Genomic DNA, 16,004 nt, shown 5'->3' with positions numbered 1-16,004 from the left:
TGTGGCTTAGTGAAATCTCTTCGTACATGGCATCAGAGAAAATAATGTTCAATCTTAAGAAAAAACCACATCTCTTTGATAAATGCTGGGCTGGGTTTAGGCAATACTTAGAACAGATTACATAGTAGGTTGACGATGTAGGCTATTATTGAAGCTCCCTTTTGTCTTTCTGATGGGTATATATTGCAATGAATGATGCTGTAAATGTTATTAGCTGCTCTTTGAAGAGAAAAGACAAATAAACAAAACAATAAACATATTGTTTAAAAAAAAAGAGTCAGACACACTTAGTGGTCAGACGTTCCTAATAGTTCTCGAGTTCTGCAGCTGTCATAGGAATTTGTCGACTAATTGGTATAGTTGATTAAATCAGCAAATCTGTCCAATTGTATTTCCCACATGAAACCATACGGAAGGAGCCCTTCAATCTAGTGCTTATCTGGTGCTTATCTGGTGTTTATCTACTGCTTATCTAGTGCTTATCTGGTGCTTATCTGGTGCTTATCTGGTGTTTATCTGGTGCTTATCTGGTGTTTATCTGGTGCTTATCTGATGCTTATCTGGTGCTTATCTGGTGTTTATCTGGTGCTTATCTGGTGTTTATCTGGTGCTTATCGGATTCTTCAATATGAAAGACGCATACAAACACGTCTAATCGACTAAGATTGACCTATCTTGAGCCCCACCATGTTTTCTTGATCCTCCAATCACGACTGTTGCTTTTGTCCCAAGGGAAGCGACAGTTGTGGGATCAGGAAAAGAGGGCGGGGTATAGCTGTACACTGTACCCGTTGAGTTCCATGTCTCAGTTCGTTCTTGGGTGCGGTTCAGGTCCCCACAAAATTACATGCCTGGAGTTTTAGATATCGCCCCTTTTCTGCTTTGTTGCACTTAGGCACAGATGCCATACTTTCTGCATGCGTGGGTAAAACACCCCTGTCATTATTCAAGCCAGTTCTTATTAAAATAGTCTTTCCAAACATAAAAGAGAGATGAATGATGAAGGCCTCTGAGAGATTAAGTAGGTCAGAGTGACCGACCTAAGAAACATCTATTGGAGCAAAACTCTAACTTTTGTTTTCCATTTCTGGAGTCTGGGTGGAACGGAACATTACTTAAGTCATGCTGTCTTTGGCAGAAAAAGGAGAGTGTTTTCCTACTGAACGTCTCCAAACTTTAAATCCGTAAATAATTTAAATTGTTGCATGGTGCAAATTTGAAACCCTGCCTCAGACACTGTGAACAAAGTCTTTAAACCCTGCCTCAAACACTTTGAACAAAGTATTTAAACCCTGCCTCAAACACTGTGAACAGTGTCTTTAAACCCTGCCTCAAACATTGTGAACAGAGTCTTTAAACCCTGCCTCAAACACTGTGAACAAAGTATTTAAACCCTGCCCCAAACACTGTGAACAAAGTATTTAAACCCTGCCCCAAACACTGTGAACAAAGTATTTAAACCCTGCCCCAAACAAACACTGTGAACAAAGTATTTAAACCCTGCCCCAAACACTGAACAGAGTCTTTAAGATGCACATCTGCCCCACGGTGTTGCAACCTCTCAGTCTAAACACTCTTTTTGTATTTACTATGATCATAAAACCCCAGTCAATCATCAAGAACTTCAAAACTCTGCATGTTCAATGGTTCCACTGGGGGGGGGGGGGGGGGGGGGGCAATTGAGATGCAATGTCAGTGATCTCTGTTTGATCTCTCAATTAAATGTGTTTAATTCCCATATATGGGTTTATTTATGACGTCCAACAACAATATCAAACAGGCCCACCACAAATGCATAAAATAACACTTTAACTCATTGACTGCCATAAGCTTTTGCCATCTTTACTAAATGGTGCCAGCGTTATTGACAATTTTAGCGATGTTTGTAGACCCATCGTGTGTTCTGTATTATAGCTATGGAGACAATAGTATGGCTCATTTGACAGGCACTGTTCATAGTCCATTACAATAGGTTTTACAATAGGTTTGAAGATACAGCAGCCCCGGCTAGTATGTCCCCGTCCCCCCGACAGCGTCTCTACAATTCGTAGCCGCATTTCTGCAGACCCCTCTCTGATTGGTTGAGCTCCATTTCTGCAGACCCCTCTCTGATTGGTTGAGCGAAGCCCCTCTCTGATTGGAAATGTACTACCAGATTCGCGTATAACGTTATTTCGCTTGACTTCGCGGTTTATTCATAACGTTATGCACATTTCACAACACAGCCAGCTGTCAGAAACTGTACATTGTAACGTTGTTATTTCACGGCCTGCCCATTTGATGTTCCCAAATCATATTCAGAAAGTATCACAAAGACTTCTATTGACCAAGGAATTAGTTATTATTAGTAAGACACAACATTTCCGTAGCAATTGACCACCAGACTCTTTCTCTTAAGGCATTAACTGGGTTAATTAATATAAATGTTATTTATATTGTAACTGTCTAGTTACACATTGGTTCCGAAACATGTATGTTCCAGGCTGCAATTAAAACTTTGAATCTGAGAGAGCTCTGGTCAGCGAAGCCGGCGAGCGATTATTATTGGTTTTTAATGACAAACCAATTACATAATCCTATCCAACATATGTGTAAAGGCACACAAAACATATTCCAGTTAACGGTATATTTTTTTAATGATTCGTTATGGCGTAATCAATACTTCCATGCCGCTGCGTATAAATTGCGTTCGCGACCTCCATGTTTTGGGGCTATTCATCAGAAAACTCGAATCCGGGATTCGGCTCCCATCCGTCGGGCAACAACTGTGGGTTTTCAGCCTCTCTCTCTGGAGCTTAACAGAGTTTCGACTCCTGGCTAGAGGAGCTTGTCGCGGCTCATGCGCATGCGCGCGCTCGGCCAATCAGAGAGGGGTCTGCAGAAATGGCCTCAACTAGAGTTGTTCCGATACCGATACTAGTATCGGAAATGCCGCCGATACTGCCTAAAATGCTAGTATCGGTATCGGCGAGTACACGTAAATTCTAGCCTCCGATCCCATGATGTAATTTATCTCCTGCCGAGTCCTGCGGAGAGTGAGGATTATAAAATGAACATGTTTTAAAGTGTGATGCTGTGTCATTTTAACAGCAGATACACTTTCTTAAATTCCATTGTCCCCGACAGTGCGGTGTGACGGGGAGCTCGGACGGGAATCGGGATGTGTTTGGCTGGTGTTATGATAGCATTAGCTGGAAAGATAGCTAGTTGGAACAACATCCGCTTTTAACGTTACATCAAATCAGATGATCGCCTGTCCTTTCTCCAGGACCTAACACTGTCCGTGACCGTCTATCAACAATAATGCACCCACGGTGAATTGTATTTAAGTTAAGTAGCTACGGACTAGCGTTAGCTGACTATTACTAACGTTATCTTAATGTCGATGCGGGAAGGCGAGCTAGGTCAGTTAGCTTAGCTTGATAACGTTACTGTGTCTAAAGTTGGTGCTATTCACATAATCCAGCAATAATGGCTGCAGACCTGCAAGCAAAGTACAGCAAGTGCCAAAGGATAAGAGTCTGAGGCGGAGTTTCAAAAGAGAATGTTGAATATTTATTTTGCATCAAAAATCACAACATGAACGGTCTATCTGCCACTAGCTTACAGACTGAATAGGGTATATCTGCAGAGCCACTGAGTAGCGAGTGCAACACCGTTTAATGTCCGTGTGGATCATTGGAGTAGGGTATATCTGCAGTGCTGCAGCCCATACTCATTGATTAATGATACTAATACAAATCTATACAATCACCTGTTGTTGAATAAATACCATACGTTCTAGTTATTACTAAAAAAAACAGTATAACAGTATCTAAAAAAAAAAAAGTATAATTTATATAATTTAAAAAAAAAAAAAAATTTATGCACTGGTATCGGATAAATATCGGTATCGGCCGATACCCAAAGCTTAGGTATCGGAATCGGATCGGAAAGGGAAAAATGGTATCGGAACATCTCTAGCCTCAACCAATCAGAGAGGGGTCTGCAGAAATGCGGCTACGAATTGTAGAGACGCCCCCCGACACTACTCCAGTTGCCCTGCACACCCCCACACCTCTCAGCCCTTCAACTCGAGCAACCCCCTCCCTCCTCCCAACTGCCCACCCCCCCTCATCTCTGGTGCAGCCTGTCTGCCCCCATGCGGCTCGAAGACAGTGTGGCTCTCTGCAGACCAGGTGAGTACACAGCTGAGCAAGTTACACGCAGGCAAGGCTGCGGGTCCTGATGGGGTGAGCCCAAAAGTACTCAAAACCTGTGCCTCTCAGCTGTGTGATGTGCTCCAGCACATATTCAATATGAGCCTGAGGCTGCAGAGAGTCCCGACACTGTGGAAAACCTCCTGTGTGGTCCCTGTCCCTAAGTGCCCGCGTCCCAGCACGTCCAAGGACTACAGGCCGGTGGCTCTAACCTCTCATATAATGAAGACCATGGAGAGGTTAGTCCTGGAGCAACTCCGCCCGGTGATCAAACCCCACCTAGACCCACTCCAGTTCGCCTACCAGCCCCGACTGGGGGTAGAGGATGCTGTCATCTACCTGCTGAACCGAGCCTACACTCACCTAGACAAGCCGGTGAAGGATTTGGGGTGCTTTTTCAATGTATGTGATGTATAGATTGGGGGGAGTGACCACAGCTAAAACGGTGCCGGGTCAGAGAGGTCGAAGTGCATGCGGACGGTGGAAGCAGGAGACGGTGGTTCAGTAGAGCAGGGTGATTGTTGTGAGGCACACTGCCAGCGAGAGAATGTTTGTTGACATTCCTTGTAAGAACATCTGAGATAAGAGCGAGTGTCTCCCAGAGCAGGAGGGAGAGAGGTTCATCTTAATGAAACGTGAAATGTGTGTAAAGGTTATTAACGCAGTTGTCATGACAACACGTCGCATGACAACCAGAAGGCGGGGCCGTCGTTGCGACGACGAACATCTATACGTCGAACGGTGTTTCCGGGTGTAGGGCAGACTAGAATCTGACCAAGAGCGAGTAGGACTGAGATCACACAGAAGACACTCTCTCCTCTCATTGAGGAAGAATGCCACATCATCATTAGCTTCGGCTAACGCGAGGAGGGTTAGGCTAAAGACCAGGCCTGAACACTATTGGACTGAATAACAAAAGGACGATAGACGAACACACCGAAAGATCATTAGAATAGACTCTTCAAGGACGATACAATTTGATAACATCTGATAACATCTGATTATGAGTTTCTGTTTATAGCAATAAAACGACGCTTTTCCTCATAAGGTATTTCACAGTGTCGAAGTGTCGAATTCTTACGGAGGTGGAGAATTAGTATGGTTTATGGATTGCACTAACGGGGGAGATAAGGATCTTATCAGCCAGTGTCGGAGAGACGTCAGGCCCATTAAAATGACACAACGCAGAGGAATTGGATGGAGAGCCAACCAGACGAAGACGTGATACTGGCCAGTTTGATCAGGATCTAACACCGGGGAGCACTGTGAGAGTCATGTTCTTTGACTTCTCCAGTGCTTTTGATACCATAAGGCCTGGGCTGCTGGGTGAGAAGTTGGAGGCGATGCAGGTAAAGGCCCCCCTGGTGTCCTGGGTTGTTGACTATCTGATGGGCAGACCACAGTACGTGCGCCTACGGAGCTGTGTGTCAGACAGACTGGTCAGCAACACCGGGACCCCGCAGGGGACAGTCCTCTCTCCCTTCCTTTTCACCGTCTACACCAGGGGTGGCCAACCCGCGGCTTGCGAGCCGCATGCGGCTCTTTGCCCGTCAATGTGCGGCTCTTTCATCCATAAAAAAATAAAAATAAAAAATTTGCATGTTCTTGGTATCTGAATCCAGGGTCATATATGGATCAGTGTCAGAAATAGTGTCTGTTACTAGGCTTGAGTAAATTGTAATGAACCAAAGGAGAATATCAATTCTATTTAAAAAAAAAAAAAAATTATCTTTGACTGTGAATAACACCATGCTAAAATTGACCAGACCTGAAAAATCTAAGCAAATGAATAAAGGGAAGATGATTAAACAGAAGGTTTTGTAGACACAGTACTGAATTCTGCCATCTTTTTTATAATGTAAATTTCTCCACCATTTTTCATCGTATTGCAACACCGTTTTTTGCAAGACGTTCACAGAAAGGTAGAGAAACTAATTGCGTTCTGTTTTATGGCAATAACGTTCAGGTTTGTGGGAGATAATCCCACAAAATTTGAGAAATAAAAAAGTGTATCCAGAAGTCAGATGATTGACAGGGGCTGGTGTGAGCTGGGTAGGGTAGTTTTTCGAAATTCGAAAGCCCTGACTCTCTTCCTTCAAAATACTACACTCACTTTTGGCTGTGCCACTTCCTCCTGTCAATATGCGCCGGTTTCCGACTCAATGCCCTGAGATTTCTATAATCTTATATTTCACTAATAACAATTAAAATCATTGGTAAACAAACGTAATGCTGAAAATATACACTTTTACTGTATATCTCTGGCTTAACAGGTTAACCCTGTGAGGCCCAAATTAAAAAGACATTAGCAACTTCAGAGGCTAGAGGGTGGGACATATAAATACATTTACTATCAAATAGCATTGTGAGGCTGAACAACAGGACCAATTGACTATACATGTGCTTAATTTATTTTAAATAAACATTCTTTTTTTAAATGGCTAAAAGTGATTTTGTAATTTTGCAACCGTGGGTCTCACATGGTACTTTTAACCCTGTGAGACCCAAATAAAAAAGACATTAGCAACTTCAGAGGCCAGAGGGTGAGACCTAAACATGAAGGGTGCCGTGACTGAAAAAAAAGGTTGAGAAACGCTGGTATATGGTGTGGCTCTTTGTGGTACCACAGTCATTTTTGTGGCTCTTAGTCTCTGACTGGTTGGCCACCCCTGGTCTACACCAACGACTTCCACTATCGGTCAGAGTCCTGCCACCTTCAGAAGTTTTCTGATGACTCTGCGATAGTGGGATGTATAAAGGCCGGTGACGAGAGGGAATACCGGGAACTGGTAGTGGACTTCGTCACATGGTGCGATAAAAACCACCTGCAGCTAAATGTGGCGAAGACCAGGGAATTGGTGGTGGAGCTGGGGAGGAGGAGGAGTGCACCTGTGACCCCCGTTTCCATCAGGGGAGTCGATGTGGACATGGTTGAGGAGTACAAATACCTCGGGTGCACATCGACAACAAACTGAACTGGTCAAAACACACAGAGGCACTGTACAAGAAGGGCCAGAGCTGGGGAGCTCCAGTAGCTCACCGCGTACCTCGGACGCTATTTCGGCGTCGGGGACAACCGTGCGCGTCACGGATCTGGGGTACACGAGTTCGACTCCCGGACTCGCCGTATTTTCTCAGAGTGTCTTTCCCCCGATCTATACCCCATTCAACCTGTTTCTGTCGGTCATGCTTGACCAGAAAAAGCGATAAACGCTAAAAGAACCAGCTGACTGGTCAAAGTTTAAAAAAAAAAAAAAGAAGGGCCAGAGCTGACTCTTCAATGAGATCATTCAATGTCTGTACAAGGATGTTGAGGATGTTCTATCAGTCGGTGGTGGCGGGCGCCTTCTTGTACGCTGTGACCTGCTGGGGCAGCGGACTGAGAGCAGGGGACACCAACAGGCTGGATAAGCTGGTCAGGAAGGCCAGTAGCGTGGTTGGGGTGGAGCTGGACTCCCTAGCGAGGGTGGTGGAGAGGAGGAGCCTTGCTAAGCTCCAGGCCATCAGGGAAAACCCCTCCCACTCACTATACACAGACTTGGCTGACAGGAGGAGCATGTTCAGTGCTAGGCTCACACTACCTAAATGCACCACTGAACGGCACAGGAAGTCCTTCATTCCAACAGCCATCAGACTATACAATGCATCACTGAGCACAGAGTGACAGTTACCATCTTCCTGGACTCTTACTTTTGAAACAGCACTGTGCAATACTACACCTACAGTAGACCTCAGTATATTTTTACTGTATTTATTTACTGTATATTTTATTCCATTTTTATTCTATTTTATTCTACACTTTGATTGCCAGAAGGGGGTGCGCTATTTATCGCTTGAGTGCCAGCGCTTTAGTCAATGAGAGGACGGGGATATTTGCGAATGCATAAACTATATCTTAAATTATGGCTATGTGTCTAATACAACCGTAGCTTATCAATGACTTGCTTGCAGTCAACATGTACGAAACGGATAGTTTTTTCATCAGTACATTTCCGTTTTATACCGTTTTGAATACGAGTATAGCAGGGTGTCCGCGGATCCTTAAAAAGTCTTAAAAGGTCTTAAATTTGTTTATCAATAATTAAGGCCTTAGTTTGTCTTAAAATGTCTTAAATCCATTTTCAGAGGTCTTAAAAATGCCATAGAAAGGAAAGATAAAATGCCATGTCATCTTATGTTTTATTATGAAATCTGGGGGAAAACTGTTAACGGGAGATACAGTTTGACTTTATCAAATCTCCGATCTCACACGCTGTCGCTGAGTTCTGTCTCAGACACCGCTGGTGCGGCGTCTGCTCATTCCTCCAGCCCCTCCCGTACGCATGTAAACACGGGTCTAGTCTAGTGAGACGGGACACGGGAGGACGGCGTCTCCTTGAGCTAACATTAGCTTAGCTACCGTTACAAAACGACCCAGTCAACTATTCACTTTTAGTTTAATACATGATGAGGCATTGTCTAACCGAACGGTATCTAGTCGGCCAGCTACCGATAGCTCCTGACATAAACAAACGCTCCACAAAGTCTAGTAGAGTGTATGATACCTGTTAGCTGTTAGCTCACGTTAGCGCAAGCTAGTTCACTGTTCAAAACGAAATGTCCCATTGAACTAAATAATTCACTGAGGCGTTGTATTAACGTTATATATCCGGCTAGCAGTAGCTACAGATAGCTCCTGATATCAATGTCTTATAACACTGATTAGATGCGTATTCGAGCTGAGGGCTTGTGAATGTGATTTAACGTTATACCAATACTAGGGTCCAGCTGCAGCGCCGGAGAATCCTTGCCGTAGCTCGAGGCTACTCGAGTATAGGTCCAGCTGCAGCTCCGGAGAATCCTGGCCGTAGCTGGAGGCTACTAGAGTACACACAGACAGTGGAGCTTATTGCATGGTGGCGATGTCTCGCAGATAATACAAGTACAAGTCTAATTATATAATATATATATTTTATAAAGAAAAAAGAAAAAAATTTATATAAAATAAATTTTAATTTCTTTTAATCAAAAACGATCGGTATCGGATCGGTATCGGCCGATATGGCTCACGACGATCGGTGATCGGTATCGGTGGCAAAAAACGTGATCGGGGCATCCCTAGCCCCTGGTATATTTTGTATAGCTATATTTGCTATTTATGTTTGGTCACCCCTTTGTTGAAATTCATCCAATCCAGTTACTCCTTTAAGTGCAAGATTTTTAAGTTTCCAAGTTATGTTTTAATAAACATCTTTGGACCAATGTGTCCCTAAACTTAAACTAATTGGTGTCGTTGCATGATTTTTGCCATTTTGTTATTGTGAAATTGGTATTACATTTAATTCTGAGTGGCATTAAAAAGTCTTAAAAAGCCTTAAATCTGACTGGGCTAAACCTGCAGATACCCTGTATAGTTTTGAAGATTTTTAGTGATTCCAGAAAAATCCGCGATAATAGCTCTTTAGTGGAATACACAAAAACGTTGTAATTTTTAATCGTTTTAAAATAAACGCTAGATTATCGATAGTATATTGTACTTATGCACGCTAGAGAAGCGGGCTGAAAAATCGATGATCCATGACCTGGTCAGCGCTAACGTCATACACGCACGCACACACACACACACAGACACGTTGTGATCGCTATGAAAAAAACTCTGATTAACCCAATACTGGTAAAATAGATTCCTTACCTCACATCAGATGTTCTGCAAAAAGATTATTCCAATTCCTGATCGACATTCCAAATATCGATCGGGTTTATTGATCCAATGTTAGACCTCGAAACAGATAATCCATGCTGCTTTCGGTTGCCTCAATGAATGCAATAGTCTCCAGTTACATGCCTGAGAAGTAAAATGTGGAATCCGGAGTTTTTTTTTCACATGCATTTTCATTGAGTCCATTCCAATGGGTGCAATACCATCCAGGAGACGATAGGGGGCGGTATTTGCCCTTTTCGAGCTCATAGACAGTCCCAATGATAACGTGAGGCTGGATTGATGAAAAATGAATGGATATCGCTAATAAAAGAAAATGATTAAATAACGAGATTTCTCGTCATTGGCACTGAATGCATGGCGGCCAACAACGAGATTTCTCATCGTTGGCACTCAATGTGTTAATGATTAATGAATTGATCATTTCTTTTTAATTTGCGGGTCCAAAGGGAATGTTGCAGGCATGTATTCCCTCCTTATGGTACGTCATGTAATTTAATTTTACTTACTCAGAAGCATTTTACATTACATAAACATGAAATGCAGTCCACTTATTGGTTATTCGTCAAACTCTCACCCCAAAATTGTTGAAATGGTCCCACTTCTTAGAATTTCAAGTCGGTCTGTTTTCCGTTTCTAATCTTGATTAGACTGTAAAATGTGTCAATTCTCTGCTATTTAAAATGTGTATTATTTTAGATTTTTGACTAACTGAATGTTCAATGTGGTGCTGTATATCTTAATACCAGATATGTATTTTTATGTTTAACTGCACTTTTAATTTAGATTTATTTCCTATTGTTTTCCATAATTTGTTCATATCAAACTCCAGTATTCATTCATATCCAACAAAGCAATCAAATAATATTCATCGTAATTTCTTCTGCACAACATTAGGTCAGTTCAGTATAAGATTTAGAGGTCCTACAATTTGGAATTCAAAACCCTCCATAATTAAAAATCTATTTCATCACTCAAATCCAAGCTTAAATATACATTATTAAATGAATAGCTTCAATCTCATAAAACCATTAATGTCACTTTGTTTTACAGTTTCATGTTTCAGTTTCATGCAATCCTACCTTGAGGGGAGGGAACAGATGGTGGAGGTAAACGGTACCCTATCCCCCCCCCTCACAGTGAGCTGTGGTGTTCCACAAGGAAGCATACTAGGACCGCTACTGTTCCTAATTTATGCAAATGACATGTCGTCAGCTTGTGACTGCAACTTGTTCCTGTTTGCGGACGACTCAGCCCTGCTGGTCTCTGACAAGAACAAGTTACAGGTTGAAAAAACCCTCAGCTCGGAACTAGGCAGAATCTGCATATGGCTCGCTGATAACAAACTATCATTACACATGGGCAAAACAGAGTCCATTCTCTTCGGTTCAAATAACAAACTCAGCAAGACCGACGGCTTCTCAGTTACAGTGGGTGACAATATTGTCACAAGGAAAGATGAAATTACCTACCTGGGGTCCATCCTAGAGGCTAATCTCTCCTGTGACAAAATGGCATCCAATGTAATAAAAAAAGTCAACCAACGAACTCGATTCTTGTACCGGATCTCCTCTCTGGTAAACAAGAACACCCTGAAGACTCTGGCAGGAGCACTCATTCAGGGGTACTACGACTATGCTTGCACCTCATGGTACCAAAGCACCTCAAAGGCGCTAAAAACAAAATTACAAACATCTCAAAACAAACTGGTCAGACTACTGCTTGACCTTACTCCTAGAACCCACCTCACCCCTGCCCACTTCGACAACCTAGGATGGCTTAGAGTAGACGACAGAGTACAACAACTTGCAATGGGCCTGGTCTACAAGATACACTACACGACCAAGGTACCCATGTACATGTCAAAATACTTCCCAAAGGTCAGTGAATACCACGATCACAACACCAGAGGGAGCTCCACAAATCATGTCAAACCCAGATTCGGCTCAAATAAGGGACTAAACACGTTTCGCAATTATGCCACATCAATGTGGAACGCCCTACCCAAAGCTGTAAAGGAATGTGGATCACTACCCACTTTCAAAACCTCTCTCAAGGGACACCTACGGGAGACTGCAATTCAACACTGGCCCCTGTAAATATCCTAACCCAATCATTCCAACCCCCTCCAATGTACAGTCATTTACCTAGTATGGTTTTGTCAATAGTTCAATGTACAATTGTGTTTGTTTGTACAGTGTCTCCTCCCCCCCCCCTCAATGTACAGTGTTACTTGTTTATACAGTGTGCCCCCCGCCCCCCCCCCCCCCCCCCCAACCACCTCCAATGTAAATTACCCAGTATGGTTGTCAATATCCCAATGTACCCAACCCCCCCCACCCAACCTCCAATGTACAGTTTCTACGTCAAATGTATATACTCCCTTTTCTTGACTCCTTCTGTATCACAAACAGTACTGTATTTGCAAATCTGGTATGTCATAAATGTATAGATGTAGCAGTACTGACTATCTGTATGTCATGTATGTCATATATGTCTATATGAATTGAAAATGGGGGACCCTGATGGAAACAAGACAAACGTCTTTCTCAGGTCTGCATCCCCTTAACAATTGTATGTATTGAGCCGTACTGTATTGTACCCATTCTGCAATCTGTTAAATAAAGTTTTCATTCATTCATTCATTCAACTTGTTTAGACTAATTATTAACACATTGACCGCCAGCAGCAGGGGGCGCTTATCCCCCTTCAGCGCCAGGTCTTTAATCAATGGATATAGTTTTAGACTGCAACATTTGCGAGTGCTTAAAATATATCTTATATTATAGCTAAGCTATGGGTCTAATACACCCGTCGATTGTCAGTGAGTTGCTTCCAGTCAACATGCACAAAACAGATTATCTAATGATGATTATTTAATCATCCTGAAATCAATGCTAGATTATCATTATTATATCTCCTCGTGCATACATGAAATGGTCATCGCAGCGGGGCGCCCCCCCCCCCCCCCCCCCCACCGCAGCCAACGGTAGAAAGCACACACAGAGTCCACACAGATAGCTTTGATCGCGCGAGAAAGAAATATCAGATCAACGCAAGGTTTTATATATAGAGTCCTTACCTGGTCTCTGATGTAATGCAAAAAATCCAATTATCGGACCGCCATTCCAGTTATCCACAGCGATCGTGTCCCCGACATTACCGAGCGTTACATATGAACGGGCAGGCGGGGTTAGTGTTCCATGCCGTCGTTGTAAAGGTCTGCCTCGCCTGCGTATTTAAACCCCGCCCGCACGGCTCAGATCGGCTCAGAAAACACACCAGACCATTTTCAATGGAGTGCAATAGCTCCGCAAGGCAGTAGAGGGCGGTGTTGACCGTCTGCCAGCTCAGACAGGGTCTGAAGGGTCTGCAGAGGCTGCAGCCATGAATTATGAATAGATATAGCGAATAAACTAAATAACGATCCCAAAAACGAGTTATTCGCATGGCGGGCAATAACGAGTATACTCGTTCTTGGCAATTAACACTTTAATCGCCAAGGACGCCTTAACACGTCATTCCCCGCCATGCTAATTCTGCCAATGACGCCGTAACACGTCATTGAGATCAATATTTCAAAAATCTGTGATCGCAATCATATTTCTCCCGCGGAGACTTGAGATCTACTGTTGATCCCCTCTCAACTCTCCAACGGTTCAAGAGCGCCATCTGGTGGCCGATCGGCGGATCGCCCAAACCGGAAACCGGAAACGGAAACTGGTGCTCATCCTAATTCGGTCCGACCACTCGCTATATGTCCCGGGACTCGAGCTCGACACAATGGATAGCGATCTGTTACCAATAACTCGATAAACAACATGATTTGGACGTATATACTATTATACAACCTGGAGATGGATCGCATATTTCAACATCCCATAATAGGAATCTGTTTTGCTCCACGCTCATCGCCCAACGGCCCGAGGAGACTGGGGTAAGTTTCAGCGTTTTTTTTACCATGTTCGATACAAACTGCTCTAATGATCATATCACCCACACTAGATGAATCATCTAACGTTGGCCACGGAATTATAAACGCCCCCCCCCCCCCCCCATCCGGTCAACATCAGATTATAAGTAGTAACTTCTAGAAGCACGTCCATTTAAAAAAAATGATCTTGCGCAGATCGCTATCAAACTGTATTTGATCATCAATATAATGCATTTAGGGCTATAAATCACGTTCTGCAGAATGCTGCAGAAAACGATAAAAACATATTTATACTTTAGACCGTATTTTAGTATGAATATGTGAATGAAAAAGTATAACGTTCCTACATCCTGAATGATAGATAATTGACGTTGAATGGGCCATAGTAATGTCAATTTAGCAATACAATTTAAAAAGTTATAGCCCTGCAAAGAAGGGGAACTTCTCCATAGACAAATAGAGCTGGCAGAGGATGGTATAATGATGTACTTAAGCGTGGCAAAGAAAGTGTTAATGTGTTAATGTTGTTGTTTTTGTTATTATTATTACTTTGATTATTATTGTTATTATTATTATCATAAAAAAATTTTATGAACTTATTTCACTTTACTTTTGTTTCTGTTTTTTTTTTTTATCCAATGATTTAATAGGCCCATCTGGGTCTCTTGCCTCTACTCAGCACCTTTTATATACACTTTCTGTCATGGTCAATGTTTCGATTTGTTACTGTTTTGCTGAAATGGTGCAAAATAAAGAAATAAATAAATGTCCCTGGTGAAGGAAGTAGCCTCGTTTTTCAATGTGTATAATATAATGGATGACAGCATCTACTCATAGCCATCTCAGAGGAGGAGGACAACAGAGAGAAAGTGTGTGTTAGCAGCTGAGCAGACTAATAGCAGCAGATGAGGATTAGGGCTGTGCTGTTAACATCAACAGCTGATAGCCCCAGCGTCAAGGTTACTCGATCTTGAGAAAGTGCATTACCAAGCCACAGCGTTTGTTTTGGGGTAAGAAGTGCAGTAATATCAACATCGCCGTTGCTATAGTGATTTGGGTCAAAAGTGCCGTTGCCATAGTAACAGTCACGAGAGAGAGGTCGACATCGCGAGACTTGAAGACGGTAAACTGTGGGGTCTTCAGAAGACTAGCCAGATTAAGACACGATGCGGAGGCGAGCAGACGCGTTGATCAGAGACTTTGAAACGATCCCTCCTCTCCTCCTCCCCCCCCCGTGGGGAGGAAGGGAATGCCACGTCATCGCTAGTTTCGGCTAACAGGGGAGGTTTTGGCTGATGACGAGGCCTCAAAACCATTGGACTAATGGCAGAAGAGACGGTCGAGAACAATGAATTTAGGTTTTCTTCAAAGACTGTTCAAGGACATTACAGAATGGGTTACATCTTGTACGAAGCTATGTTTATGAAAATAAACCAGGAAAGAGATCACATGGCCAGTGTCGTTTTCTTCTGATTACGGATGTACTAACAGGGTTGATACAGTGTGAGACAGCCAATGTGAAGTATTGAAAACAAACACAACGCAGATGGGGAGAGCCACGGAACCACAGGTGACGAGTGGATTAAATGATCAAAGGCTAGAAACACTGTTATCTTTCACTGGGGATCAATAAAGTACTTGTATTCTCTCTTCTCTCGACGCCGTGGCCTCCTCCAGGTCCCCCTGGTCGAGCAGCTCTTCTCCACAGAGTTCCGGCACTTCCTCAAGCCCCATGACTACAAGGTGGAGCGGGTCAGCGGAGACTCCCAGCACAAGATCTCCTTCTCGCAGATCGTCCAGAGGAACGACGTGGTCGTCTGCACGGCGCAGCTCCTGCAGAACCACCTGGAGCTGGCCACCGGCGGGGAGGACGAGGGGATCCGGTTAGCCGGTACCGGACGTTTCCATTTGATCTTTACTTACATTGACATTGACATTTTGTCATCATCTTATACTACTACCTACTGTATCATGCTAATATGTCTATACTACTATGCTACTATACGTATACTACTACCTATCATGCTAATATGTCTATACTACTATGCTACTATACGTATACTACTACCTATCATGCTAATATGTCTATACTGCTATGCTACTATACTTATACTAATATCCAAAGCGACTTACAAGTTCTGTACGACGAGTCTGCAGGAAGGGTACGACTCTT

General features: G+C 43.2%; 1 protein-coding gene across 1 annotated transcript in view; it reads left to right on the top strand.

The window, feature by feature from the left end:
* ifih1 (interferon induced with helicase C domain 1) overlaps nucleotides 1-16,004 on the top strand; it is a 128,473-nt gene that overhangs the window by 49,437 nt on the left and 63,032 nt on the right. Inside the window, exon 6 of the mRNA XM_084309410.1 lies at nucleotides 15,509-15,722. Within this exon, the coding sequence (XP_084165536.1) occupies nucleotides 15,509-15,722 (214 nt within the window). The remainder of the gene's footprint in view (nucleotides 1-15,508; nucleotides 15,723-16,004) is intronic.

Source organism: Notolepis coatsorum (assembly GCF_963971535.1).
Source record: "Notolepis coatsorum genome assembly, chromosome: 3".
NCBI classification, from domain to species: Eukaryota; Metazoa; Chordata; class Actinopteri; order Aulopiformes; family Paralepididae; genus Notolepis; species Notolepis coatsorum.
The sequence above is the reverse complement of the archived record's forward strand: the minus strand, read 5'-3'. Positions and strand labels throughout refer to the sequence as shown.